Genomic DNA, 26402 nt, shown 5'->3' with positions numbered 1-26402 from the left:
CAGCTCCAGGGCATGCCTGGGACCCTGCTGCTCACACACGTCCTGCCCGGCGGTAGGGAGAGGGAGGGGGAGGGAGAATGGTTGGAAGCAGCCAAGGCCCAAGAGCTCAGGCCAGAGCCTACACCTCCCAAAGGGTGCTGCACACAGACAGATGTAGGCATGCCTGGCCATGCGACACAGCAGCTGCTCCTGGGAAAATTGCAGCGAGCCAGTGAGCGTGGCCCCCACGGAACCCCTCAGCTGCTCCTGGCCCCTAGGCAGTCCCCAAAGGAAGCCCCTTACTGCGGCCACACACTTCCCTGGGTTATTTTCCGAGTGTTGGGGGGATGGGGAGCTGGGAAGCGGCCAGCCTGGGCCTCTGGCCACTTGAGTTTTGCAGGAAGGACGGTACACGCCCCAGTAGTCCTGGCTCCGTCTCTGAGGACATCAATTGACAGTAATCAGAGAACTCAGACCTCCTCTGCCACACTTGCTCCCATGCAATGTGGGGATGTGCACGCAAACATACAGCATCAATGGTGTGTTGCTCACAGACCGTGACAAGAGGCGAAGCCATGTGCTCTACTTTGGGGAGGCAGTGTACACAGTGCGACACAGACACACATAAGAACATAAGAATGGCTGTACTGGGTCAGACCAACGGTCCATCTAGCCCAGTATCCTGTCTGCCAACAGATGCCAGTGCCAGGTGCTTTAGAGGGGGTGGAACAAAGACAATGATCAAGTGATTTGTCTCCTGCCATCCATCTCCAGCCTTTGACAAAAAGAGGCCAGGGACACCATTCTTTACCCCCTAGCTAATAGCCTGTTATGGACTTCACCTCCATAAATGTATCGAACTCTTTCTTTAACTCTGTTATAGTCCTAGTCTTCACAGCCTCCCCTGGCAAGGAGTTCCATAGGTTGACACACCACATGCCATGTGGCCAAGACACAGCCAAGGGGTCTTCATTCACAGTGATGTTCCCCAAGGGTTACAATCCATGGAGGATCACTTTACTCCAGAGAGTCCTTTATGGGAACTTACCACCCTGACATTGCACATCGGTCATGCCGTACACTACAGCATGGCCTTGCCGCATCCTCCTGCCATGCCTATGCCTGTCCCTCCTTCTGCTGTTGCCATGCAACCACCTGCTGCAGCCTGTCTTGCCCACATCCCTGTGCTGCCTGCCCCAACATGGCCTGAAGGATGCCAAAGCCCCTGCACCCATGGAGGCACTGGCAGGAGCCATCCCTCCCAGCAATAGCTCCCCCTCCCAATTCAGAGCCTCTTCCCCCTCCCACTGCCACCCTTCTTCCCTAGTGTAAATAAAAATAAGTTTCCTCTTGTTTGAACAAAAATCCGGTTTTGTTTATTGGAGGGTGGGAGGAAGGGAAGGGTTGGGGTTGGGAGGGCGATGTAGATAGGAGACAGAAGTGACCCTACTGTGGGGCCTAGGAGACTATGTCCTTCAGGGCCTCCATCATGGTACACCTGGTGGATGGTGGCTGTGCAGGGCTGCTCAAATGCCCGGCCCCAGCTGCCATCCACACCAGGAGGAAGGCCTCCCCCGTCTGCTCCAGTATGTTGTGGAGCACACATGCTGCCACAACCTCAGAAATGTTCTGCTCACCCATCTCGAGACAGGTGAGCAGACAACGGAAGTGTGCCTTCAGCCAGCCAAAGGCACACTCAATCTGGTTGCGGGCCCAGTTCAGGTGCTGATTGAAACGTTCCCGTCCAGCGTCTGTTCAGTGTGTGACTGCATCAACCAGGGCATGAGGTGGTAGGCCACATCCCCCACAATGCAGAGAGGCATGTGGACGTTCCCAACTGTAAGTTTCCACTGGGGGGAAGAAAGTGCCCGCCTCCATCCTGCGATACAGGTTGGAGTTATGGACGATGCGGGCATCATGTGCCCTGCTGGACCACCCCACATAAATGTCTGTGAAGCAGATACAGTGCTCCACGAGGGCCTGGAGCACCACGGAGAAGTACCCCTTTCAGTTTATGAAATGAGACGCTTGATGTTCCGGAGCACAGATGGGGATGTGGGTCACATCCATGGCTCCCCCGTAGTTGGGGAACCCCAGGGCAGTAAAGCCGGCCACCATAGCATCCACGTCCCACAGGCGGATGACCCTCTGGAGCAGGATGTCATTGATGGCGCGGACAACCTGCAGAAGGGCACAGAGAAACACAGGGAATGCACTGAGTGAGGCAGGGTAGGTGCATGAGCACTTGAGGGCTGCCTGTCCCCCTGTGATTCCATCTGCCCCCAAACACACCAGGGTCCCCTTGCCCCAGAGTCCCCACCATACCAGCAGTCCTGTGTAAGGGAGGGATGGCACAAGCCCTGGGTGATGGGGCTTCCCCCACCTTTCCCCCCAGCCTGGAGTCTTCCCTTCTCCCGGGCAGGGAGTGCAGTACCCCCCCCCCCCCCCCCAAGACTTACCTGCATCAACACAGCACTAACTGTGGACCTGCCCACCCTGAACTGGTGTGCCACCGAGCGGTAGATGTCTGCATTGGCCAGCTTCCATAGGGCGATGGCGATCCTCTTGTTCACGGGGGTGTCGGGCCGCAGCTGCGTGGTATGTCTCAGGAGCGCGGGGGGGCCAAGCACACAGCTCCAGGAACGTCTGCTTTCACATCCTGAAGTTCCAGCGCCATTGCTGGTCGTCCCATTGCTCCAGGACCAGCCGGTCCCACCAGTCGGTACTGGCGTCCAGTTTCCACTATCACCTCTCCATAGTCGGGTGGGGATGCCACCGCATCTGGGGTGAGGGAGTCTAGAGCGAGCTCAGTGTTGAGCTCCTGCAGGAGTAGTGCGGCAGCATGGAGCAGCATCTGCATGCACTCCAAAATGGCTGTGTGAGGCCAGAGCAGGCACAGGGCCACCCCTGGCTCCATGGCAAAGCAAGGAGAAGGCAAAAGGCACTAGGGTACAAAGCTGTGGTGACCAAATAGGCTGAGGGCAACCACAACTAGCACTGCTACAGCTTTCAGTCCCTACAGGAGGTCCCAAAGCAGGAGAGACACGGCTGTCCAGGGAGATCCCTTTACGCACGCGTCTCAAAGGAGCTCCAGCCCCCCCGCCCCCCCCCCAGAAAATCCTGGTGCCCTTTTGCCTTCGCCAAAGTAGTTCTGGGGGGAAGTCTTTGCATAAGAGCAGCCTGCCAGTGTGGATGCGCTCTTGCGCAAAAGCGCATGGCTTTTGCAATGTGCTCTCGCTAATGTGGATGCACTCTTGTGCAAGACGTTTTGCACAAGAGTGCTTGCGCAAAATGGTTCTTGCACAAGAAGCCTGCAGTGTAGACGTAACCCCAGTGTTAAGGCTTATTAGTGTCAGTCCCCTTTATTATGGGAGCCTCTGACTTTTACTGGGAGGCTCCTTTGAGGGGCTGTTGGTGATTGTCCCTGGAGGCGGGGGAGAGCCTAGTTGTGCCTGTGGCTGAGAAGAACTACATAACCCTGCATAAAAGGTAATTATGGCTCCTTGGCAAAGTGCTGCCTGGGCTAGAGCACAGAAGACAAACTGACTCTGGGTCCAAAGAGAGCCAGAGTGATCTGCCCAGGGAACCAGCGCTGCTGGCATTTGGTAGCGCCTGCTCCATTGGCAGAGGAATTTTTCGGCTGGCTGCCTGCCTGGACTGACATACAACATGCACAGTGCTGTCTCCAGTTGAGCTACAGACCTTCACGCGTGCCCACTCAAGCAAGTGACTTCAGAGGAGGGGGCACTCTGGGGTGTGATAAATGGTGACAGTGTAAATACCAGCTAGCTAGGTTTCCTTTCTTTGTGTACTTTAATTGAGTTTATTCACATTTAGTCTGTTAAACCCTGTTTCGTTAAGTTGTTAAGAAAAGGTGTGTTAATTCTAATGTAATCTATTAGATGTCTTTTATAATTGTTTTGGTCTGTTTTGGCGGTAGATCCAGATTACTGGAATAATTTTAGTCCTGGAGACTCCCAAGGCATACCATTAAGTGTGTACAGGGGCAGTCAGGTGGAAGCAGCGCCATTGTATAGTCCTTTAGGGGCAAGGGACTGCAGCAAGGAGGTGGATAGGGAATCCTCAACTATACAACATCACCACTGGGGTACTCAGGATCTCCTTTTATGTGAGTGTGGCCTGCTCCTGATTAGCTCAGAGAGGAAAGGAGGGGGGGGGGGGCTACATTAGTTTATCCAGTCCTTTATTTCCTATACAAGGAATATTGTTGAATTGGCAATTTGTAGGAATGAAAAAGATGGATGCAATTCAAACAGCTTAAATTCATGGATTGGTGGGGAGATTTTTTTTCCTTCTTTGTGAGCAACAACTGTTTAAAATGATTGCTTACAAAATATGTCAGTAACTATATTTGGTTCATGTGATTGGCATGAATAGTATTTTCTTCTGAAAAGGAAGATAACTTTGAGTTCACTTCAATCTGTATCCTGTCCAAGATGCTACTGCTTTATTTGCAATTAAAGCAACCTCTTCCACAAGTTAAATCATTTTGTTACTAAAATGTCACTGTGGTTTGTTCTGAAATTTAGGGTTTTGCTTCTCGCAAAGGTTGATTATACGGACACATGTACATTGAGATGAGTAGGGAACTTCTTATCTGCTGCTTTCAATTTGCATTCAGAGTAGGGCTTGTGCTGAAAACAGTGAATTTGGAAAAGGCAGCAGAATTGAATTGTGTCAGGCCCATTGTGCCCTTTCCTACAACGATTTAAAAAAAATTCGCTCTACTAAAATAGAGAACAGGCTGTGCAGGAACTAATACAAAGAGCTCTCAGGAAGAAACAAGCCTCGTTTCTCTTTTATAACTAAATTATAAACAACCCCAGCTTCAGTTGTTTCTACTGCAACCTCGCAATGTAATGCCAAGGCCCAAATTGCTTTATAGCTCATATCCATTTGCAAGCTGCTTCTGACCCAAAGGGATTACTGAAGATTGTAGGCTGTTTTCCCTTCTGCTTTGAACTACAGAAATGTACCGTCAACATCGAACTTGTGATCCCAACATTTAGTTAAGTATCAGAGGAGTAGCCGTGTTAGTCTGAATCTGCAAAAGTGACGAGGAGTCCTGTGGCACCTTATAGACTAACTGAAGTGTAGGAGCATAAGCTTTCGTGGGCAAAGACTCACTTCATCTGACGAAGTGGGTCTTTGCCCACGAAAGCTTATGCTCCTACACTTCAGTTAGTCTATAAGGTGCCACAGGACTCCTTGTCGCTTTTGCAACATTTAGTTGTTCACCTGGACTTACTATGGGCACAGGATTATTCCTTTTATAGTGTCTTTGTCTTTTATATGAGAAAACTAATCTATCCAAAAGGGATGTGGCTACCCTAACTTTTATACTATATGAGGATATGGGATGGATGACTCAAACTGTACCTTTTTTCTTAACTTTGCTACATGGAAGTTGTATTAAAAGAAACTCTGATTTAAAAAAAATCGATTACTTTTAAATAGTCTGAATAATCAAATAACAAAATTGTAATTTAGTAATTGTTTAAAAAAATGTTTGGCTGGAATACTTACTAAAAAGTAAATGATTGCATGATTCTGGTTAAATCTTTGTCATTAAAATCAGAGCTGAGTTTAGAAATACGGTAGTGTTATTTCAATGTGATTGCAAAAAGGGACACAGTCTCAAAATCATATTTCAATACTTGTTTTTTCTTCCTAGTCTTTATTTCTCAATCCATCTATATTTGTCTGTCTCGAGCAGGGATGGGTAATAATTTTAGAAGAGGAGACAATTTACACATTTTTGAAGTGGCCCCAGGCCACCCAAGAGCCTGGGGCAGAAGGGGTGGGGTCAGGACATTTCTGTCCTCCCCTGCTCACAGACTCTGATTGGAATGGGGTGGGGGAGTACACGAAGGGACCCGCCAGCTGTTCTGAACAGCTGGCAGTTCCTTCTACACCCGTGTCCCTGGTGGCAGGAGGAGTTTTTGAACGCTCCCACCTCCCGCAGGCCAATCAGGGCCTGGGAGTGGGGGGACGCAAAAAGTCTCTCACTCCCTGCCCCCACACTGCAATGGGCGTGTGGCACTTGAGTGAACTGCCAGTTGGCAGTTCAGTGCCAATCAGTGCATGGGGCTGGGAGAGCATGCAAAGTCTCCTTCCCAACCAGGGATGGGCAACACTTAGAGTGAACTGCCAACTTAGTGTTGCCCATCCCCGGTTGGGAAGGAGACTTTGCATGCTCTTCCAGCCCCATGCACTGATTGGCTTGGGGAAGTGACAGGGCATCCACTGTCACTATGTGTTGTGCTGGATCTGGCCTGCAGAGGCTCTCTTGCCCACCCGTGCTCTAGAGAATGTAAATTTATATAAAGTACTTCCACTTAATTACTCTTTGTATGGTGATAGACTGGGTACAGTAGGTTTCACTCTCTAATGATTGTGCACTACCTAGTGCAAAATATTAAAATCCCAAATGAAGATGTTCAACATTGAATGAGAGGATACTTGCTACAAAATCTAAATCCTGTGTTTATCTGACCATATCCTATTAAAAACTACAACAAAAGCAGTTTAACCTGTTTGTAGAAATGGTCATAGAGATTAGCAGTGGCCTGGGCGGAAGGAACCTTACAACAGTGCCAACTCTAGATATTCATCTTCATCAACGTAAAGGTATTTATAATATCATGGAGGCTGATGTAATTTGTTAAATCGTAGGACCATGTGCTAATATAAGCAAAGAGTTCTTAATGAGAAAAGAGGCTAACCATTGTGAGAAATGGCCTTTTTTAAAAAAAGCAGAATAATATCTCTTTATTTCTAAGTACAGTACCCATTTTGTTTTGTTGTTTAACATTAAACGTTTTATATTCTGTAGAACAACAGTTAGAGAATGACAGCTTTTCTAATCTTCATCATACAATTTAGTACCAGATTCAGTTACATACTGTTATAATTTGTTGAAAGGCTTATTTGCAGGGGTGGTCATATTAACAAAATATGTATTAGTTAAAGAAATGAAGCTTTGATCTGATATTACACCCTGTGTAACTCATTGGCATTTATTTTATTTTATTTAATTTATTTATTTATTTATGCTGCCTAGGGACACCATTAGAAAATGTTGAACTATAGAAAGAATGGTGACCTTACATGCCAATGTAATCTAGTTCTTATATAAAAACTGGAATGTAATTTAAGAGACATTAAGGGAATTTCACTCTGAGAATCAAAGCAATATTAATATTAAAAATATTCACAGGAAAATGGCACATGCATATTACATCTGCCTAATTGTGAGGGAATGAAACATTTTGTAAAAGATGTGAGATACAGACAGAATGTGTAATAGAACAGGTCATGCTGGTGGGGGAGTGGAAATATATGTGAAAGAAAGCATAGAATCAAATGAAGTTAGAATGTATATGAATCAAACTGTTCAATAAAATCTTTATGTATAGTAATTCCATGCACTAATAATATGAATATAGAAGCAGGGATATATTGCCAATCACCTGACCAGGACAGTGATAGTGACTGTGAAATGCTAAGGGAGATTAGACAAGCTACAAAAAAATAAAAAATGCAATGGAAGATTTCAGCTATCCCCATATTGACTGGGCACACCATCTCCAGGTGAGATAAAATTTTCTTGATACCTTGAATGACTACTTCTTGAACCACCAGATTCTGGAACCCACAAAAGGAGAGGCAATTCTTGATTTAGTCCTCTAAGTGGAGCGGATGATCTTGTCCAAGAGATGACTATAGCTGGACCACTTGGAAATAGTGACCATAATATAATTAAATTTAACATCCCGGTGGTGGGAAAACTAGCAAAGGAGCCCAGAAAAGGGCACTACACAAAAATGAGGTAAGTTAAACAGAAATTAAGAGGGTCAGTGCCAAAAGCAAAAGTGTTCTGAAAATTTAATGGAAACTTTTCAAAGACACCATAATAGAGACTGAACTTAAATGTGTACCCCAAATTTAAAAAATCTGTAAAATAACCAAAAAAGTGGCTTAACAACCAAATAAAAGAAGCAGTGAGAGAGAAAAAAAGGCATTGTTTAAAAAGTGGAAGATAAATCATGGTGAGGAAAGCAGAAAGGAGCATAAACTCTGTCAAATGAATGTAAAAATATAATTAGAAAGGCCAAAAAGAAATTTGAAGAACAACTAGCCAGAAATTCAAAAGATAATAGTCACTTTTTTTAAGTATATCAAAAGCAGAAATCTGCTAAACAATGAGTGGGTCCACTGGATGATCAAGATGCTACAGGACAATAAGCTCATTGCAGAGAAAGTAAATATATTCTTTGCATTGGTCTGCACAGCTGAGGATGTTAGGGAGATTCCCGAACCCGAGCCATTCTTTTTAGGTTACAAATCTAAGGACTTATCCCAGACTGAGGTGTCATTAGAAGAGGTTCTGGAACAAATTGATGAACTAAATAGTAACAAGTCACCAGGACCAGATGGCATTCACCCAAAAGTTCTGTGAAGTTGCAGAACTTCTAACTAGTTTGTAACCTAGCCTTTAAATCTGCTTCTGTACCAAATGACTAGACGATAGCTAATGTGACACTAATTTTCAAAAAGGGCGCTACAGCATGGCTACTCAACTTTGAAAGCCCCAGGGGCCACAATGATATTCTTAGCAAGTGCTGAGGGCCTCAACTTAAGTGTGATTGCATATACATACAAATATATATGCAAATAGCTTCTTTCACACTTATGGGCATGAATACAAAGATTAAGGCAAGACTGCAGAACAGCAGGTCCAATTTAAGTCAGTTCCGCTGATATTAATAAAATGCAACATTTACCTGATTTCCACACATATGACAGCACTTTTAATGAGCAATGGGAGTCCAGGAATTTAACTACTAAAACCGCATATCAACAAAATACCATTATATTGACTCGCCATTGTGGAGTGTGTTCCTGGTGGAGGCTATGTTCAAAGGATCCCACCCATGGGTCGCGTGCTGAGTCCTGTGTAAACCCAAACCGCACTGTGGGCTGCAAACAAATAGGCTGTGGGCCGCGGGCCATGTGTTGAGTAGCCCTGCTCTACAGGTTATCCTGGCAATTGCAGATTGGTAAGTCTAGCTTCAGTAACGGGGAAATGTGTTGAAACTATAGAAAAGAACAGAATTGGCAAACACAGATGAACATAATTCATTGAGGAAAGGTCTACATGGTTTCTGTAAAGGGAAATCATGCTTCACTAATCATTTTTTTTTGGGGGGGGGGGGGGGGGAGGGAGTCAACAAGCATGTGGGAAAGAAGAGCCAGTGGTTATAGAGTATTTAGATTTCCGGAAAGCCTTTGACAAGGTCCCTCACCAAAGGCTCTTAAGCAAAGTAAGCTGTCATGGGATAAGAGGAATGGTCCTGTCTTGGATTGATAACTTGTTATAGGATAGGAAATAAAGGGTAGGAATAGTTAGCTCTCAGAATGGAGAGAGGGTAACTAGTGGTGTCCCACAGAGGTCTGTACTGAGACCAATCCTATTCAACATATTCATAAATGATCTGGAGAATGGGGTAAACAATGAGGTGGCAAACCTTGCAGATGATACTAAACTGCTCAAGAGAGTTAAGACCAAAAGCAGACTGAAGAGCTTCAAATAGCTCTCACATAACTAAGTGATTGGGCAACTATGAATTTTAATGTTGATAAATAGATCTGGATTGTACACATACAAAATAGTAGTGACTAAAATAGCTTTTACTGCTCGAGAGAGAAAGAGAGAGAGAGATATCTTTGAGTTATTGTGGATAGTTTTTTGAAAATAGCCACTCAATGTGCAGTAGCAATAAAAATTTAAAAAACACACCAATGTTGGGAATAATAAAAAAAGGGATAGAGAATAAAACAGAAAGTATTTTACTGCCTCTACATAAATCCATGGTATGCCTTGAATGTCGGTCTTGAATTCTGCATGAAAATTGGTTGCCTCATCTCAAAAAAGACATCTTGACATTGGAAAAAGTTCAAAAAAGGGCAACAAAAATGATTGGGGGTAAAGAATGATGGCCATATTAGAAGATGTTAATAAAACTGGGACTTTCAGCTTAGAAAAGAGAAGACTACAGGGGAGAAAGGATAAAATCATTCCAGTGTAGAGAAAATAGATGAGAAAAAATTACTTGCTCCATAACTAGAGGTCACCAAATGAAATTAATAGGTAGCAGATTTAAAACAAAAGGAGGTATTTATTCACACAATGCACAGTCAACCTGTGGAACTCCTTGCCAGAGGATGTTGTGAAGACCAGGACTTACCAGGGTTCAAAAAAGAGGTTAATTCATGGAGGTTAGGTCCATCAATTTCTATTAGCCAGGATGGGTAGGAATGGTGGCTGTAGCTACCATTTGTCTGAAGCTGGGAATGGATGACAGAGGGGAGATTATTTGATAATTACCTCTTCTGTTCATTCCCTTTGGGGCACCTGGCATTGGTGACTGTCATAAGGGATGATCAGTGTTCCCTCTAAGCTACCTGGCAGCACAGCTTCACAGGTGATTTATCAGCTCTGCCCAATCAGTGAACTCCCTGCACAGAGCCCTGAGTCTGACTGGGTGGGGCTAATTAATCACCTGTGAAGTTGTACTGCCAGGTAGCTTAGAGAGAACACTGGGCAGGACACTGGGTAGATGAGCCTTTGGTCTGACCTACCATGGCCTTTTTCATGTTAAGTAAGACTGTTACTTCACATTGTGTGTAAAGGAACTTCTCCAGTCCTTAATTTTGTAGAGCTGCTTACCTTGTGCTTTTCTCCTGGTGGGAGGGAATGGAGCAAAGTGAAGGTTGTAAAGGATTCAGAGGAATATGGCAACATGTATCTTAGAAATAATACAATCACTCTAAATTACTGTGGGACACAGACCACAATAAGAAATGGCAAAAAGGTATCTGAGAACTTACAGAAAATGGAAAATTAGAGGACATTGCTTCCTGAAAGATGAGATAGGAGACAGACATTATGGCAAATTATTTAATACTTAGAAATAAACAATGTTAGCAGAAAATTGCATTTAAAGTGAAATCAGATTATCTATTGATTTAAAGTTTGGTTAATGAGGGTGAGTAGCATGTTCTGAAATTGGCTTTCAGTGACTAGCAAAGCTTATAAATGATTAGCAGCAAAATCCCTCCAGTCTTGCAGCTGTTGAACAGGGTGATGAGTAGGATTGAAACTATTAGAGCTCCACGTATGGGATGCACATGGTTTATAAATGAGCAGCTACATGGGAGGGGAAAGGAAGAGCTAACAGCTCTACACTTTGACCCTAGTTTGGGGGAGGGAAGAGGATTTCATCACATGATCTACCTACAAACCCCCCCCCCCCCCCAACACTCTGGTTGTGTGGACAAAGTGAGTTTCTCACATGACATTTTGCAAATTGTTCTACATCTCAGGGTGTAAGCCACTGCCACAGCTTGCTTTGGTTAAATAGGGCCAAATGAAGAAGCTGAAACTGTGTAGTTACATAATATAGTTTGATGAACACAAACATATATATAAAGCTTCTCATCCAAACTCCAGAGACAGTATATGAATCTGTTAGAGCCTTAGGATGGAGTATGTGACCTGTGTGATGTTTTATTTACATTATTTTCCTGGATAAGAATTAGTCTGTTGTTTGATGGTCTGCAAAATGATATTTTATCTCCTGTCATTCCATCATCTCCCACCCCTAGCCTAACTGCTAGCCTCCTGAATACATATCTTTCCTCTCTTATACATTGTCCTAACCTCCCTGGAGGGTACTACTCATTCACCTTCAAATCACTTCTCAAGTGTGCCTTCTTCCATGGTGTCTACAAGAAACTGAACTGGTAAAGGTTAGGTTGAAGTGGGTTGTTGGCTAGCACCACTGTGTACTAATTTAAAAAGATGTGCAAAGAAGGATAGAATAAAATGTGCCTCTATATTATAAATATTGAATTGCAGCCCTCTTCCTTCACCACTCCTATGCTGATGGTCCTGAAGGCAAAAAAATATGGAACTAGCAAGATCCACGTATCACCGCTCCTGGACAGATTCCTTCATTTTTTATCATTTTTCCTGTCTGTATCTTTTCAGCTTGACAAGGTAGGGCAACTGTTTTTTATGCATCACAAGGGGCCTGATGAAGACTGGGAAATCTAGCACCATCACAGTACAAACACAGTATTGTCAACTTTTCCTAGTGGCTACCTATCGAGGAAAAGGTACTTCATTACCGTAGCCTTTCATATATCCTCCGGTTAAAGTATTTTAAAACATGCTGGTTAAAACTTCTAAGTGCCAAGTGCTTTTCCACAACAAAGCATAGCAAGCAGATTGTATTGCAAAAGGGACATTGATAAAGCAGTACTACAACTAGCTCTTCACTTTAATTGAGAGAGAATGTCATGCACAGGACAATAAGAAAATGAAATTGATAGACTAAAGTTTAAGCACTGGTACATGCAACACAAAGCAGCACATCTCACTGAACTGTAACCCTCAGTTGATGAGGAGTAAGGGTATGTCTACACTACCCCGCTAGTTCGAACTAGCGGGGTAATGTATGCATACCGCACTTGCTAATGAAGCCCGGGATTTGAATTTCCCGCGCTTCATTAGCATAAGCGGGGAGCCGCCATTTTTAAATCCCCGCTGCTTCGAACCCCGTGCAGCGCGGCTACACGGGGCTCGAACTAGGTAGTTCGGACTAGGTTCCTATTCCGAACTACCGTTACTCCTCGTGAAACGAGGTGTACCGGTAGTTCGGAATAGGCACCCTAGTCCGAACTACCTAGTTCGAGCCCCGTGTAGCCGCGCTGCACGGGGTTCGACGCAGCGGGGATTTAAAAATGGCGGCTCCCCGCTTATGCTAATGAAGCCCGGGAAATTCAAATCCCGGGCTTCATTAGCAAGTGCGGTATGCATACATTACCCTCCTAGTTCAAACTAGGAGGGTAGTGTAGACATACCCACAGGGAAGCTGGAGGAAGAGTGCTCTTTCTTGGCCTTCCTGCTGTGTAGACAGCGCCAAAAGCCAAAATAAGCTATTTCAACTTAAGCTACACAATTGAAGTAACTCAAGTTGTGTTGCTTATTTTGTTTTTAGCCCTGCTGTATAGACATGCCCACACTACACCGTAGTTTGAAATAAGATACACAATTTGAGCTACGCAAATTGCATATTTTATTTCGAAATCTGATGCTGTCTATACAGCACTTATTTCAAAATAAATCGCTATTCCGAAACATCCCTTACTCCTCATGGAAAGAGGTTTATAGGGATGTTGGCATAGCGAGCCTGTTATATTTCAAAATAATGGGCAAGCTCAAAAGACGTGGAATAGCTATTTCAGGATACTTTTGTATCCCAAAATAGCGCTGCAGTGTAGATGTAGCCCCACATAATAGTTGGATCAGTTAAGAGAATTATCATCCACAGTTCCGTAACCTGAATCTGGGAAAATAGCTTGTTAGGAGCGTAGAAACAAATTAGCTTCCTTTTGCTGGAAAGGCAGTTAAAGTGTCTACAAACACTTAGAACTTTGATTTTAGAAAGACATCCTTGCCATCTTCTCCCCCAGTATACACTTTGGCTACATCTACATTGCGCACCGCCGTGCCTCATTTGCATACTTAATGAGCTGCCATTTTTGTGCAAGGGGCTTTTGCGCAAGAAGCCCCTTGTGCAAAAATGGCAGCTCATTAGGTATGCAAATGAGGCACGGCGATATTCATCACCATGCCTCATTTGCACATCTTCTTGTGTAAGAATGCACAATGTAGACGTAGCCCCCCCCAGTCAGACATTGTTCTTGGATGCTCACAAGTGACAGCAACAGGAGTTATGATTAGATAACAGACAGCAAAAATTCACCTCTATTTATTAAGAAAAATGCTCCAAAGCTTCTTTTAGAGGAAAAATATCTCCCAATGTGTGGAAACAGAATTATCTGGACCATGGAATAAAGGAATGGATTTTTAAACATGAATCTCATGTATTTCTTATACATTTCACTGTAATAATATAAAATACCAGAGCTCCAATAATTCCAATATCCACCTTTTTGCTAGAAAATATATTAATTGCACAAATGTGCACAGTTATAAATGAATGTGACCCCCATTCTCTTTTCTTTATACTGGAGAAGGGAACCTTTTTTGGGCCGGGGGCTGCTGACCCACAGAAAAATCAGTCGGGGGTGCACACAAGTGAGACGCCAAGTATATAAACAAAACCCTCACTCACGTGGCCCCTGACTGAGAAGGAGAAACACAATCTCCACATCCCCCTCAGACACCAGGTCCCAGTGGGACCCAGGCTAGTAGATTTTGTGTGCTCCTGTGCTGCAGTAGGCGCAGGCGAGAATTTAATCTAGGCAGGGGCATGGAATCTGAAACCAAAAAGTAATACACGGTGTCCCACTTATTGGTACAACGGGTACTTGATGCACAACATACCACTCCATTTGATTACAATACATTTTTGTAGTGAGTTCATGATAGAGGGAACCTTTAGTTATAACAATCCTCCTTCTGGGCTTATTGGCAGACAAAGCTTTAGCTGAAGGATGAGGACAGACTTGGAGACATGGCTGCAAAGTGGGACTGCAGACTGTGTGGCAAGTGTAGAAAAAAAGTGGAGAAGCTACAAAAAATTTATTTTCCAACAAAATAACTCTCCACAAGCTGTGTAAACTTTTCTTACTAAAACAAATACTCTAAAACACAAAGATTTTACATTTCCAGTGAAACACTTACAGTAACATTTGCCTGTGTTTTTACTCTCCTGGAGTCTTGAGAGCCAGCGGATTTATGCTTTCTTAATTACCTGTAACCGTAAACTGCCTCATGTTCCCTGACTACAATTCAGATTTTGAAAACAATAGAATAAACTGACTGCTTCAGTTTTTGAGTATTTCTTCATTAGGTCTTCTACATGCTGAACTTCTGCTGTCGCTCTCTCACACGCTCATACTCTCTCCCTGTTATGCATGCTTGCATCACCTTATTTTGACAAAGAAAACAAAAATTAAGAGTGTGTCCATTACAATTTGTGTGGGTATAGAACAATTTATAGTGCTAGGTTAGTTATCAATTTAAAACACAAAATTGTAAGTTTGCAAGGACAGCATAAAATACAGGAATCAAACCTTTTATCTCAAGCATTCATTCATATTTACAGTAAGTATAAACTTTCTGCTACAGAAGAAAAAAATTTCTGTAATAGACACTCTTACAAATTTCCTGAATGAGGCTAGTTCCAGTTGCTAGTAATTCAAAAGCTAATCTGCTGACTTGGCATTAGGACTCTAAAACAGTGTGGTCAAACTTATATAGTAAGAAGGTGTCTGCAGAAATAACATTTATAAACTGTATATACAGTACACAGTACCAGTACATAGAAAATAGATTTTGACTTTATGATTCCCTGTGTGTAAGGCAAAACTGAATTTTGTCCCCCAAATGGAGTCCACTAGAGGTACAAGCAACAGATAGTGTCTCTTAAACCAATATGCAAATCAAGTGCATACAAATTAAAAATCAAAACAGATGAGTTTCAGTTTTGTATGTGCTGATTCTGGCTGGCTGAATACACGGGAGGTTATTAAACATCAACTGTACCTTGTTTTAAAACACTAACATCACCTTGATGGCAACAGATATTGTTCAAATGGCTGCTATCAAAAACAGCTTGAAAAAAGCACAGTACAACATCAGAAGCTCTGCAGTTGTACTACGCCAATTTATATAGCACTAATCAAAAATAAGTATATGAATATTCTATTTCATGCTATTGCTATGCAAGCAACAGCAATACAAATCAGCATACAGAAGGATCAGAAGGATACCATATGTTCTGCAATGTAGAACCCAAAGATATTTTCAAGGGGTGTCGTTATACAAGACTTAAAGAAACACAAGACTGGCTGAGGCAAAAGTTATTGGCGGATGTATACATCCCTGTTCCAGTCTCCTGTGTCATTGCGTTTTCTAGATATCATTTCTCCATCCTTGTCACAATATTGGTCCCTTGATTTATGACGACTGCGTTGTTTGTTGCATTCGTTGTGGTCCTGCTCTCGGTCCCTTTCCTTTGAGCGATGCCTTGATTCCCTATGTCTGTGATCACTGCTCCCATGTGACTCATCTCTATGACTGTGATCCCTGTGAGAATCATTGTGGTCACCATGCTCATGTAAGTATTCTTCCTTTGGTTCTGTGTAAGCTGAATCTCTGCTGTCTTGGGGTTCTGAGTCAAATGTTTCTTGCCTAGACAGGCCTCGGCTAACACCACTGCGATGGTTATGGTGCTGGGCTGAGGAAGATGAACGATGTTGAAATTTCTTCGTGGGTTCAATCCGTGCCTCCTCTTCAATTTGTGAGCCAGTGCGTTCAGGGGCTGAATGGTCATTTCTCTGATCTCCTTGAGAGCCCTGGTTAGTGTCACAACAGACAGTAAGTTCATAATCTTGGACACATGTAAAGACATTTCCTCAATACAAATTAAGGTAAAACCATAAATGCAGTAATTTACATACAAAACACTCACTTTGCCTCTAATCCAGAAATGGTTAGAATTAAACTTTAACTGAAAATATTGTGTTATTATACAAGTGACCCCAAGGAGGAGGCAAGGGAGCAGTAGGTTTATTCTGTGGCAAGTCCAGGGCTTGTGTAACATCATTGCTTTCTGAACATGCCCATTAGCACAACTACAATCACAACATGGACGTTGCAGGAGCAGAACTGTCAATTCAGAAGCACTAGAGAGGATCTGTCAGCTTTAGAGAGGGCAGGCATTAGAAGGCATTCAAGAAATCTCCTTGAGGACTGGAGACTGTCTTTAAAACACAGCTGTGTGAATACTGAATGGTTGGATAGCAGTGGGAGGGTAAGTTTTTGGCTTTTTTTAAGAATTAAAAGATGGCTTGAGCTGGTATTGTTCAGACTTATAATACCAATAATAGTATTGCCCTTCTGGGTTTGGTGGTAATAATTCAATTATCTCACTGTTTTTTGACCTTACAGTTAAATTATTATTGCCAAAACTGAGGGAGAATGATATTATCACAATTTCCTAACATATTGTTACTATTGAAAGATTGAAATAAGAATACCAAATACAATCAAGCCTAGTCTTCATCAACACAGTGTTTGAAATCACTGCAGAATGAACAATTGTAATTATTTAGCTTATGAGGATTACAGGATCTGTCAAAAAAGGGTTTATTTTTGACAGATCTGCGTCTAGACTGCCTTTTTTTTCTTCCAAAAACGCTCCGTGTCGGAAAAAAGCGGCAGCCATGTTTATTCTAGTGAAGTACGGGATATTTAAATCCCTGCTTCATTAGCAATTTTGATGTGCCAAATCTACATCTCTCTGTCGACAGAAAGGTGTAGTCTAGACACACCCTTAGAATCACAGAGCTGGAATAAACCTCAGGAGGTCATCAAATCCAGCCCCCTGCCCAAGGCAGAACCAATCCCAACTAAATCAACCCAGCCAGGGCTCTGTCAAACCAAGAATTAAAAACCTCCAGGGATGGAGATTCCAGCACCTCCCTAGGTAACCCATTCCAGTACTTCACCAGCCTCCTAGTGAAATAGTTTTCCCTAATGTCCGACCTAGACCTCCCCCACTGTAACTTGAGACCATTGCTCCTTGTTCTGCCATCCGTCACTATTATGAACAGCCTCTCTCCATCCTCTTTGGAACCTCCCTTTGGGAAATTGAAGGCTGCTATTAAATCCCCCCTCACTCTTCTCTTCTGCAGACTAACAAACCCAAATCCCTCAGTCTCTCCTCATAGGTCATGCGCTCCTGCCCCCTAATAATTTTGGTCACCCTCCGCTGAACCCTCTCCAATGTGTCCACATCCTTTCTATAGTGGGGAGCCCAGAACTGTACACAATACTCCAGATGTGGCCTCACCAGAGCCGAATAAAGGGGAATAATCACTTCTCTAGATCTGCTGGCAGTGCTCCTCCGAATGCACCCTAATATGCCATTAGCCTTCTTGGCTACAAAGGCACACTGTTGACTCATGTCCAGATTCTCATCTGCTGTAATCCCCAGATCCTTTTCTGCAGAACTGCTACTTAGCCAGTCGGTCCCCATTCTGTAACAGTGTTTGGGATTCTTCCGTCCCAAGTGCAGAACGCTACACTTGTCCTTGTTGAACCTCATCAGATTTCTTGTGGCCCAATCATTTGTCTACTTCACTCTGAACCCTATCCCTGCTTTTTACCGTATCTACCTCTCCTCTAGCTCAATGTCATCTGCAAACTTGCTGAGGGTGCAATCCATCCCCTCATCTAGGTCATTAATAAAAATGTTGAACAAAACTGGCCCTAGAACTGATCCTTGGGGAACTCCAATAGAAACCGACTGCCAACCTGACATCGAGCCATTGATCACTACCCATTGGGCCCGACAGTCTAGTCAGCTTTCTATCCATCTTACAGTCTATTTATCCAATCTATACTTCCTTAACTTGCTGGCAAGAACATTGTGGGAGACAGTATCAAAAGGTTTGCTGAAGTCAAGGTATATCACATCCACTGACTTTCCCACATCTGCAGAGCCAGTTACCTCATTATAGAAGCTAATCAGATTGGTCAGGCATGACTTGCCCTTCGTGACTCCATGTTGACTATTCCTGATCATTTTCCCTCTTCCAAGTGCCTCAAAATGGATTCCTCGAGGATCCCCTCCATGATTTTTCTGGGGACTGAGGTAAGGCTGACTGGTCTGTAGTTCCCTGGATTGTCCATCTTCCCTTTTTTAAAGATGGGCACTACATTTGCCTTTTTCCAATTTTCCGGGATCTCTCCTGATCTCCTTGAGTCTTCAAAGATAATGGCCAAAGGCTCCACAATGACATTTGCCAACTCCCTCAGAACCCTCGAATGCATTAAATCCGGACCCACGGATTTGTGTATGTCTAGCTTTTCTAAATAGTTCCTAACTTGTTCTTTCTCCACCAAGAGCTGTCCACCTCCTTCCCATGCTCCGTTGCCTAGTGCATTTGTCTGGAAGCTGACCTTGTCCGTGAAGACAGAGGCAAAGAAAGCAGAGTACTTCAGCTTTTCCCACATCATCTGTCACTAGGTTACCTCCCTCATCCAGTAAGGGCCCCACACCCTGTCTGATTATCCTCTTATTGCTAACATGCTTGTAGAAAGCTTTCTTGTTACCCTTCACATCCCTTGCTAGCTGCAATTCCAATTGTGCTTTCACCTTCCTGATAACTCTCCTGCATTCTCGAGCAATATATTTATACTCCTTCCTAGTCATCTGTCCAAGTTTCCACTTCTTGTAAGTTTCCTTTTTGTGTTTTAAGCTCACCAATGATTTCCCCGGTAAACTAATCTGGGAAATCTTGGCATGGCCTGGATATTTGCCTAACTTTACACTGCATAAGTGTAATCTGTAAAGTACAAATGCATGAGAATTTAAAAATTGGATGGTAACAGACAATGAGCCTCAGTGATGATTGAACGTGGTAGTATTCTGAACAAAAAGAGATTTCAACCAAGATTATAAGGGTTTCCAATTGTGTCACACTGACCTAAAAGACATCCTAGGCTTCAGAGTGACATATAGAATAACAGTCCTGGGATAATCTCTCTACAAATAAAAAAAAAACATTTCCTGTGGGACAACACAGTGACATCATTACATCACTCTGTGTTGCCATGCTCCGAACTCCAAGCCCAAAACAATCCCCTCCCCCTCCTGGAAATGGCCTCTTTCCATGATACCAGCTCCACTATCAGGCTTCCCCACTGACTGGCCTCTTCGCCTACAGTCCTACCGTCTGCAGTGCCTCCAGGCCTATACGCATGGGGGATGTGAAGGGTGCTAATGCACCCCCCCCCCCCCCATGACCCTCCAAGTAAGTGTGAGGCTGGAGCAGCACATTGCTCCAGCCTTCCTTCCCCATGCTCCAACTGGCGGGGGAGGGGGAGGAGGAGGAGCTATGAGCTGCTTCACAGCCTCTCCCTGCCCCCCTTCCTGGTGCTTGGGGGTGGGAGAGCAGAAGTCATGAGCCACCACATGGCCTCAGGAGCTGGGCAGTCTCTCCCTTTCCTCCACATGAGTGCTCCAGGTGGGCGGGAGCCATGCCCTTCCTTGCTCCCCACTCCTCAACCCCTCACACACACTCTCAGTCAAGACCCCGCACACCAGCCCCCTCACACATCCCCTGGACTGGGGGGACAGTCTGGCCTTTCCCAGCGGCAGGGGAGCAAGGGCAGGGCAGGGTCAGCCCTGGGCCCTCCCCAGTGGCTGGGGGGGGGGGGGAGGGAGGCAAGTAAGAGCTAGGGCGGGCCCGGTGGAGGAGGGGTGAGAGGGGGGCTGGTGAGCGTAGCAATCAGGGGTCACAGCCCCTCAGTATTATATCAGTAGAACTTAATACAGTGGTATATCTGTTTATCCAAGCACAGTAAAAGCTATAATTGCATCTGCTTTGCAAAATTAGATGGGAGGTTATATCATTTCTGTTGTTCAGATTCAGGAATTTCTGATATCATGTCTTTGTCAACACAAGACTCTAGACTTCTATGGTGGAAGACTTTTGTTTCTGTTCTGGTCATTCTTTATCTGATGTTGGCATTTTGGGAGCGGACAATAATAAATATGAATTTGAATAGTTAGTGCTGTTCAGGAAGGTGGATGGAAAGAAATGCCAAGAACTGGTTTCTGAATAAAATACACACATGGGGTTCATCTAGACTGGCAAGATTTTGCGCAAAAGCAATTGCTTTTGCGCAAAAACTTGCCAGCTGTCTACACTGGCCAGCTGTCTACACTGGCCGCTTGAATTTGTGCAAGAACACTGATGTTCTACTGTAAGAATTCAGTGCTTCTTGCACAAATACTTTGACACTCCCACTCAGGGATAAGCCCTCTTGTGCAAGAATACTTGCGCAAGAGGGCCAGTGTAGACAGGCACCTTAATTTTTTGCGCAAGAAAGCCATATGGCTAAAATGGCCATCGGACCTTTCTTGCGCAAAAGCGCATCTATACTGGGCACGGATGCTTTTGCGCAAAAGTACTTTTTGCGCAAAAACATCCGTGCCAATCTAGAAGCTCTTTTGAGGAAATACTTTTAACAGAAAAACTTTTCCGTTAAAAGTATTTCCGCTAAATCATGCCAGTCTAGACACAGCCAGGATGTTCTGTTAGAATATATTCAAAAGTAACTTAAAAAACAGTCTAAATTAAATCTGCTTGACTAGGATGGATTGTAAAGCACACAAAATAAGAACCGTTATGTGGTGTATCTGAATTCCCAAATAGTCAAAATGTCGAATACACTCAATGTTACAAAATTTTGACCAGGCATTTACTCTGGTTGACGAGCAAGTACAAAAGTTCTAGATGCTCTGAAGAAAAGAATGTTCTATGAATTCAGATCCAGTTGCCCTACTTTGACTGGAAAGCAAGGGGTTAAACAAATTATATTCCTCCTCTCTCCAGTTTTAGAAACTGTTAGGGAACTACTTCGAACTAGGGAGGCTACTGAGGGCGATTGAAATTGCAAATGAAGCGTGGGATTTAAATATCCCGCACTTCATTAGCATGTTCCCAGGTGGTCGCCATTTTGGAAATTGACTAGCCCGGAAGAACTGCCCATGTCTACATACAGCAGAGAAGGGCGATTCCGATATTTAAATCCCATGTTTCATTTGCAATTTTGGTCGTCCTCATTAGCTTCCCTAGTTCAAACTAGGCGGCTAGTGTAGACATACCCTTAGTGCAAAAAAAAAAAAAAATCTAATGGAAGCCCTGGTCAAATCCCTGGAGAAAACTGGCCACTACTGTTACAGATGGACTGAGGGAGCAGCATTTTGATCCAGATTAACATTTAGGTTAAATTTTGGGGTTGTGTATTAAAATCATATTAGGACTAGAATTTGGGTTTGGTTCAAGGAGTGCTGAAATGTAATGAACTGTTCTAAAAATAGTTCTTTTAAAAATATGGAAATATGAGATCAGCTCTTCAGAGATTTCAGGTTGAAATATTTTAGTTCTTGTGAGATTTTAGCTGTATCGAAACAAGAAAGAGAAAACAGGTTCCATCCCTAGTTTTGGATTCTAACAGTAGGTTCAGATCTGTAGACTGGGATGCAAGTTCACTTCATTCCTATATTTGAGGAGGCTCAGATTTGAGGTTCCAACGTTAGCCTACCTCTGCTTAAAATATATCTACATATGACAAAGCGGGAGGAAGTTAAGATTATAGATTTTAAACGGGACTACCTTTGCTCAGTACAGTGGACTTCTGATAATCCATAACCTTTGGGACCTAGGTGGTGCCGGATTATCGGATATGATGGACTATCAAGAGGTACTATAAGGTGGTTATATATATATATATACACACACACACACACACACACACACACACAGTATATAAAGTATTTTTATCCCTTTTTATTGTACATACTGTATACAGTATACTGTAATGTTTTAGTTATTTTAACCCTTTTTTATCCTTTTTGCTCATTTCAATTGGTGCCGCTGCTGCCTTGTGACTTGTTTTTTGCTGAAGCTCATTCACTAGGCTCTTGCCATTTTGATTCCGGACTATCGGGAGTGCCGTACAATTGGATGCCGGACTATTGGAGTTTTACTCTATTTCAGGATTAATAAACCATGAAACAATACTGTGAAAGCATAAAGATAGTTTTGTTTTTTAATGTTTCAAATAAAACTTGTGAATTTTTAAGAAGAGATCTCACCATTCAGGAAGGTATAATTAATAACACATTATGGTTGGAAGAGCATATGAATATCTATTCAAGGGCATAAAAAGACGTAAACAATACTATATCTGTAGAATTGTATCTATCATACTAAATAACTTTGCTGGAAAACTTCAGAACCTAAACTGCTCCTTCAGCACACAGGTAATTCAGAGCAATTTTTCAGCCATGGGGACAAAGGCTGGAGCTAGCTGGAACATACACTCCTTTTTCCCCAGTCTACTCTGTTCACGTTACAAAAAGAGCAAGTAATTTTTCCTAAGTGCAGAGGTCTTCTGCTATATCAACTTACGGTTCCCAGTGAAACGCATTTAACATTTTCCTATATCAGAATCCACATTGTGCACCCTGCTAAGTCTCGCTACATTTGCAGAAATGAATGGGGGTGGGAGAAAAGAGAGAAAGGAAACTCTACCTGTAAATTTATGTTTGGCCCCGGACTGATGGGAAGAGTGGCTGTTGCAAGAGTGCGAGTGAGGAGCTGGTTCGGAGGATTACTGCAAGGAGGATGTGTGGCCTTCCAGTAGGCTTCCAGATAGTCAGCCAGGTGCTCACAGGCATCTTCAAGTTGGTTCTCATCCAGAATTACATCAAACATTTCCTGTAATGGGAGATATTTTAGTGAAAACAGCCACTTTTGGAGCCAGTATAAAACCACTGATGGTGCTAATGACTGACCACATTATGCAATGCTTTTACTGTTGCACCACAAATAATCTAGATTTATAATATTCATGTCCCGAATATTTTTGGCAGAACTGTTTCTTTAAAAACAATGGACTTAAAAGTAATCTGGACATAGTAGTGAGATAATACTTTCCATAGCATGCCCCAGTGATTGTCACTTGGCAGGGTATAGGTAATCAGGGAAGGCAAAATTGGTATTTTAAATACATTTTAAAACTTAAATATGGACGGAGAAGTTAAATAGTAGGAAGGCCTTTTTTAATTGTTGGAATAAACAGACGATAGAACAAGCTGCCAAGGAACATTGTGGAATTCCCATTCCTAGTGATACTTCAGACAAAGGGAGAAAAAATGATAACAGTAATAGACAAAGCTAATAATACTTATCACTTTTGTGGTGATTTTCATCTTTAAAATACTGCACAGGTACTAACTCACTCTTCATTTACCACTACATCCCACTTCCACTACAAGGCCTACAGAATTGTTTCCAAATCAGCTTCAGTTGCTGTTGGATTGGCCCCATGTTGTCTCTAAGTTCTTTGAAGCTGGAACCTTGTCTTTATACATGCCTGAACAGTGTCTAGCAAATTATTGATATTATGGTATAATGATGGATCTGCAAAGCAGAGGACTAGGACTCCCATCAGCTCTTTCCCATTGTACATCCCCTTCCTCTTGACCAAGCAAGGACTACATTCCCCATCTGTCCCCTCCTCACTGCACTTCTCCTTCCAGAGGCCAGGTAAGGGAAAAGATCTTGAATCAGGAAGTGCCTAGGCTCTGTTCTGGGAGTGAGAGCCACACAGCAGCAGGGAGATAGAGGAACAGTGGGGAGAGTCAGATGTGGAACAAGCTGTGACTGCCAACATTGCAACTGGGTACAGTATGTGTGGAATTTACAGAGGAGCAGCAGGAGAGATACTCACTGAGCCTTGCCCAAAAGCCTGCAAGAGACTTGCCTGGAGAGGGTACTCCAGACACTAAGACCTAACTCTCAAATAGACTGCCCCTGAGACCCAACAGAAACCGCCCATGGTCAACTGCAGCTGGTTATGCCTCTGTACCCAGGCTATTCACAATCTTTATACTTTTCTGCCTGTTCAAGTAAAACCTCTGTCTTAGCCACCATCTGTGTGAGTGTTAAGTGGGATTCACCAAGAGTAGGGTAGCACCTGCAAGGCTTAGCTGCTGAAGCAGCTACATTACTTGCCTCTGGGACATGGTACACCAGGTACAGCCCTGGCACCACAGGCACGCTAGGAATTGGAGGTATGTAGTAAAGTCCATAATAAAGAATATTCATGGTGAAAATTCTCACAATGTTTGTAAGGGTACACCTGGGTGATCTTTTTGACCAACAGTACATTTGCTGAAAAATGCAATTCTCAGATCGCTAACTAGTCAACTTCCAGTTCAATTTGGCAAATCATTAAAGCCAAAATGAATTGGGAAAAATAAATTTAAAAGCTGAAACAGTTAATTTTAGTCTTTTCAAAATGTTTCATCTTGACTTTTCATTTTGTTTATAGCGGTACAGTGAAAAACTGAAGATTACTTCTGTGAATTGGCTCTGGATATTCATACTTATAGTTATTGTCCTGCCTTTTGATGCCTAATGGTAGAGCCTTCTCCAAGTCATGTCTGCCAGAGGCTTGCCCGGTCCTTCCTACACCTCCCGTCAGCATCTTAAAACGTACAAAGCACAAGGGAGGGGGGCACAAAACCCTCTCCAACCTCAGTTCCTTCCATCACCAACCCAGGGAAAGGAAGGGATGATTCTGAGAAAGAAGGGAAGGCAAGCAGAAAATGTAAATATGCAGGGCTAGCTTGAAGAACTCTGGTTACAAGTAAAAAACCTTTTCTCCCTTGAGTGGCTCTGCATATTTTCATTTATGGATAATTTGATAAGCAGGGCTGCAAAAAAGCTGGAGGAGGGACCAGAATCGTAAAAGAACTGAGACTGAAGCACCTTGTTCCCAAATCTAGCATCATCCCTTGCAGCCAAATCAAGAGCATAATATTTAGTAAAACTGTACACAGTACTTCAGGTTACAGCCCTATAAATCTCAGCAACAGGGACTTGCTTAATGTGTGCAAAAGACGCTGTCAAAGCTCTAGTGAAAGGAAATTGTATAATTGTAGGTGCCAGAATTTCTGTAACATATATTCAACGATACGTTGTCTAATCCATCTAGAACTAGTCTGGTTCCTGTATGATTCCTAAGAGTCTTAGTATAAAAGATGAATAATGTAAATGATTTTCAAAACCTTTTAATTCTATTTAAATCATAGAGCATCTAAACAGTGTTAAAAAGATTCCCCTTTATTCATATGCAGTCCTGGAAAAACACTGGCAAATTAATTGTATAATTGATGTGATATTCAGAAACCATTTTTGGCAAAAACCTGTGGTCAGAGCAACTTCACTTTTGCGAAAAGTCATATATGGTAGATTAGCCATCATGGTATTTATTTCATTCACTCACTCTTCCGGCTGACAGCACGGCAATAATGAACAGAGAAATAATACAAATAATATTCAGTGAAAGGTTCAAAAGGTGGCTTTGTGTGTGTAAATAAGACCAAATTACATTACCAAGGAAGGACAAGATTCCCTCAAAAGGGGAGACATGTTAGATAACCCATCAGAGAGGCAAAGCTTAGGAGATTTCCTAAAGACCTTTGTTCTGTCCAGGTAAAAGGCTAGCATTCTCCTAACACAAGGGCTACATCTGCACTGACCAGTCTTGCTCAAGAACATAGGCAAATGTGGCAAGAAATATTGCCTTGCCTCCTTTGCATACTTAGTGAGCCGCCATTTTGCGCAAGGGGCTTTTGCGCAAAAAGGAGCAGTCTAAACTGTTCCTTTTTGTGCAAAAACCCCCTCTTGCGCAAGTGCCGTTCTGCCTGAAAATAAGCAGCAGAATGGCTCTTGCACAAGACCGTGTTTTTATCTTTGTTCAGCATATGAAGGCA

The 26402-nt window shown here is 43.2% G+C and overlaps 1 protein-coding gene across 3 annotated transcripts in view; it reads right to left on the bottom strand.

Moving 5' to 3' along the window:
• Positions 1–13671: 13671 nt before the first annotated feature.
• Positions 13672–26402, bottom strand: part of CACNB2 (calcium voltage-gated channel auxiliary subunit beta 2) — a 384628-nt gene continuing 371897 nt past the window's right edge. For 2 of the 3 annotated variants that reach the window (XM_075922478.1, XM_006119505.4), the window contains exons 12-13: positions 23152–23337; positions 13674–16395 (exon numbers count right to left, since the gene is read on the bottom strand). In XM_075922478.1, coding sequence (XP_075778593.1) covers positions 15901–16395; positions 23152–23337 — 681 coding nt within the window. In that variant the 3' untranslated portion in view covers positions 13674–15900. Of the gene's footprint in view, positions 16396–23151; positions 23338–26402 lie in introns of all 3 variants that reach the window. The other variant, XM_006119502.4, reaches the window with a different exon arrangement.

The sequence above is a fragment of the Pelodiscus sinensis genome, chromosome 2, assembly GCF_049634645.1.
Source record: "Pelodiscus sinensis isolate JC-2024 chromosome 2, ASM4963464v1, whole genome shotgun sequence".
NCBI lineage: Eukaryota > Metazoa > Chordata > Testudines > Trionychidae > Pelodiscus > Pelodiscus sinensis.
Note: the sequence above shows the minus strand (reverse complement) of the source record. Positions and strands in the feature narration are given on the sequence as shown.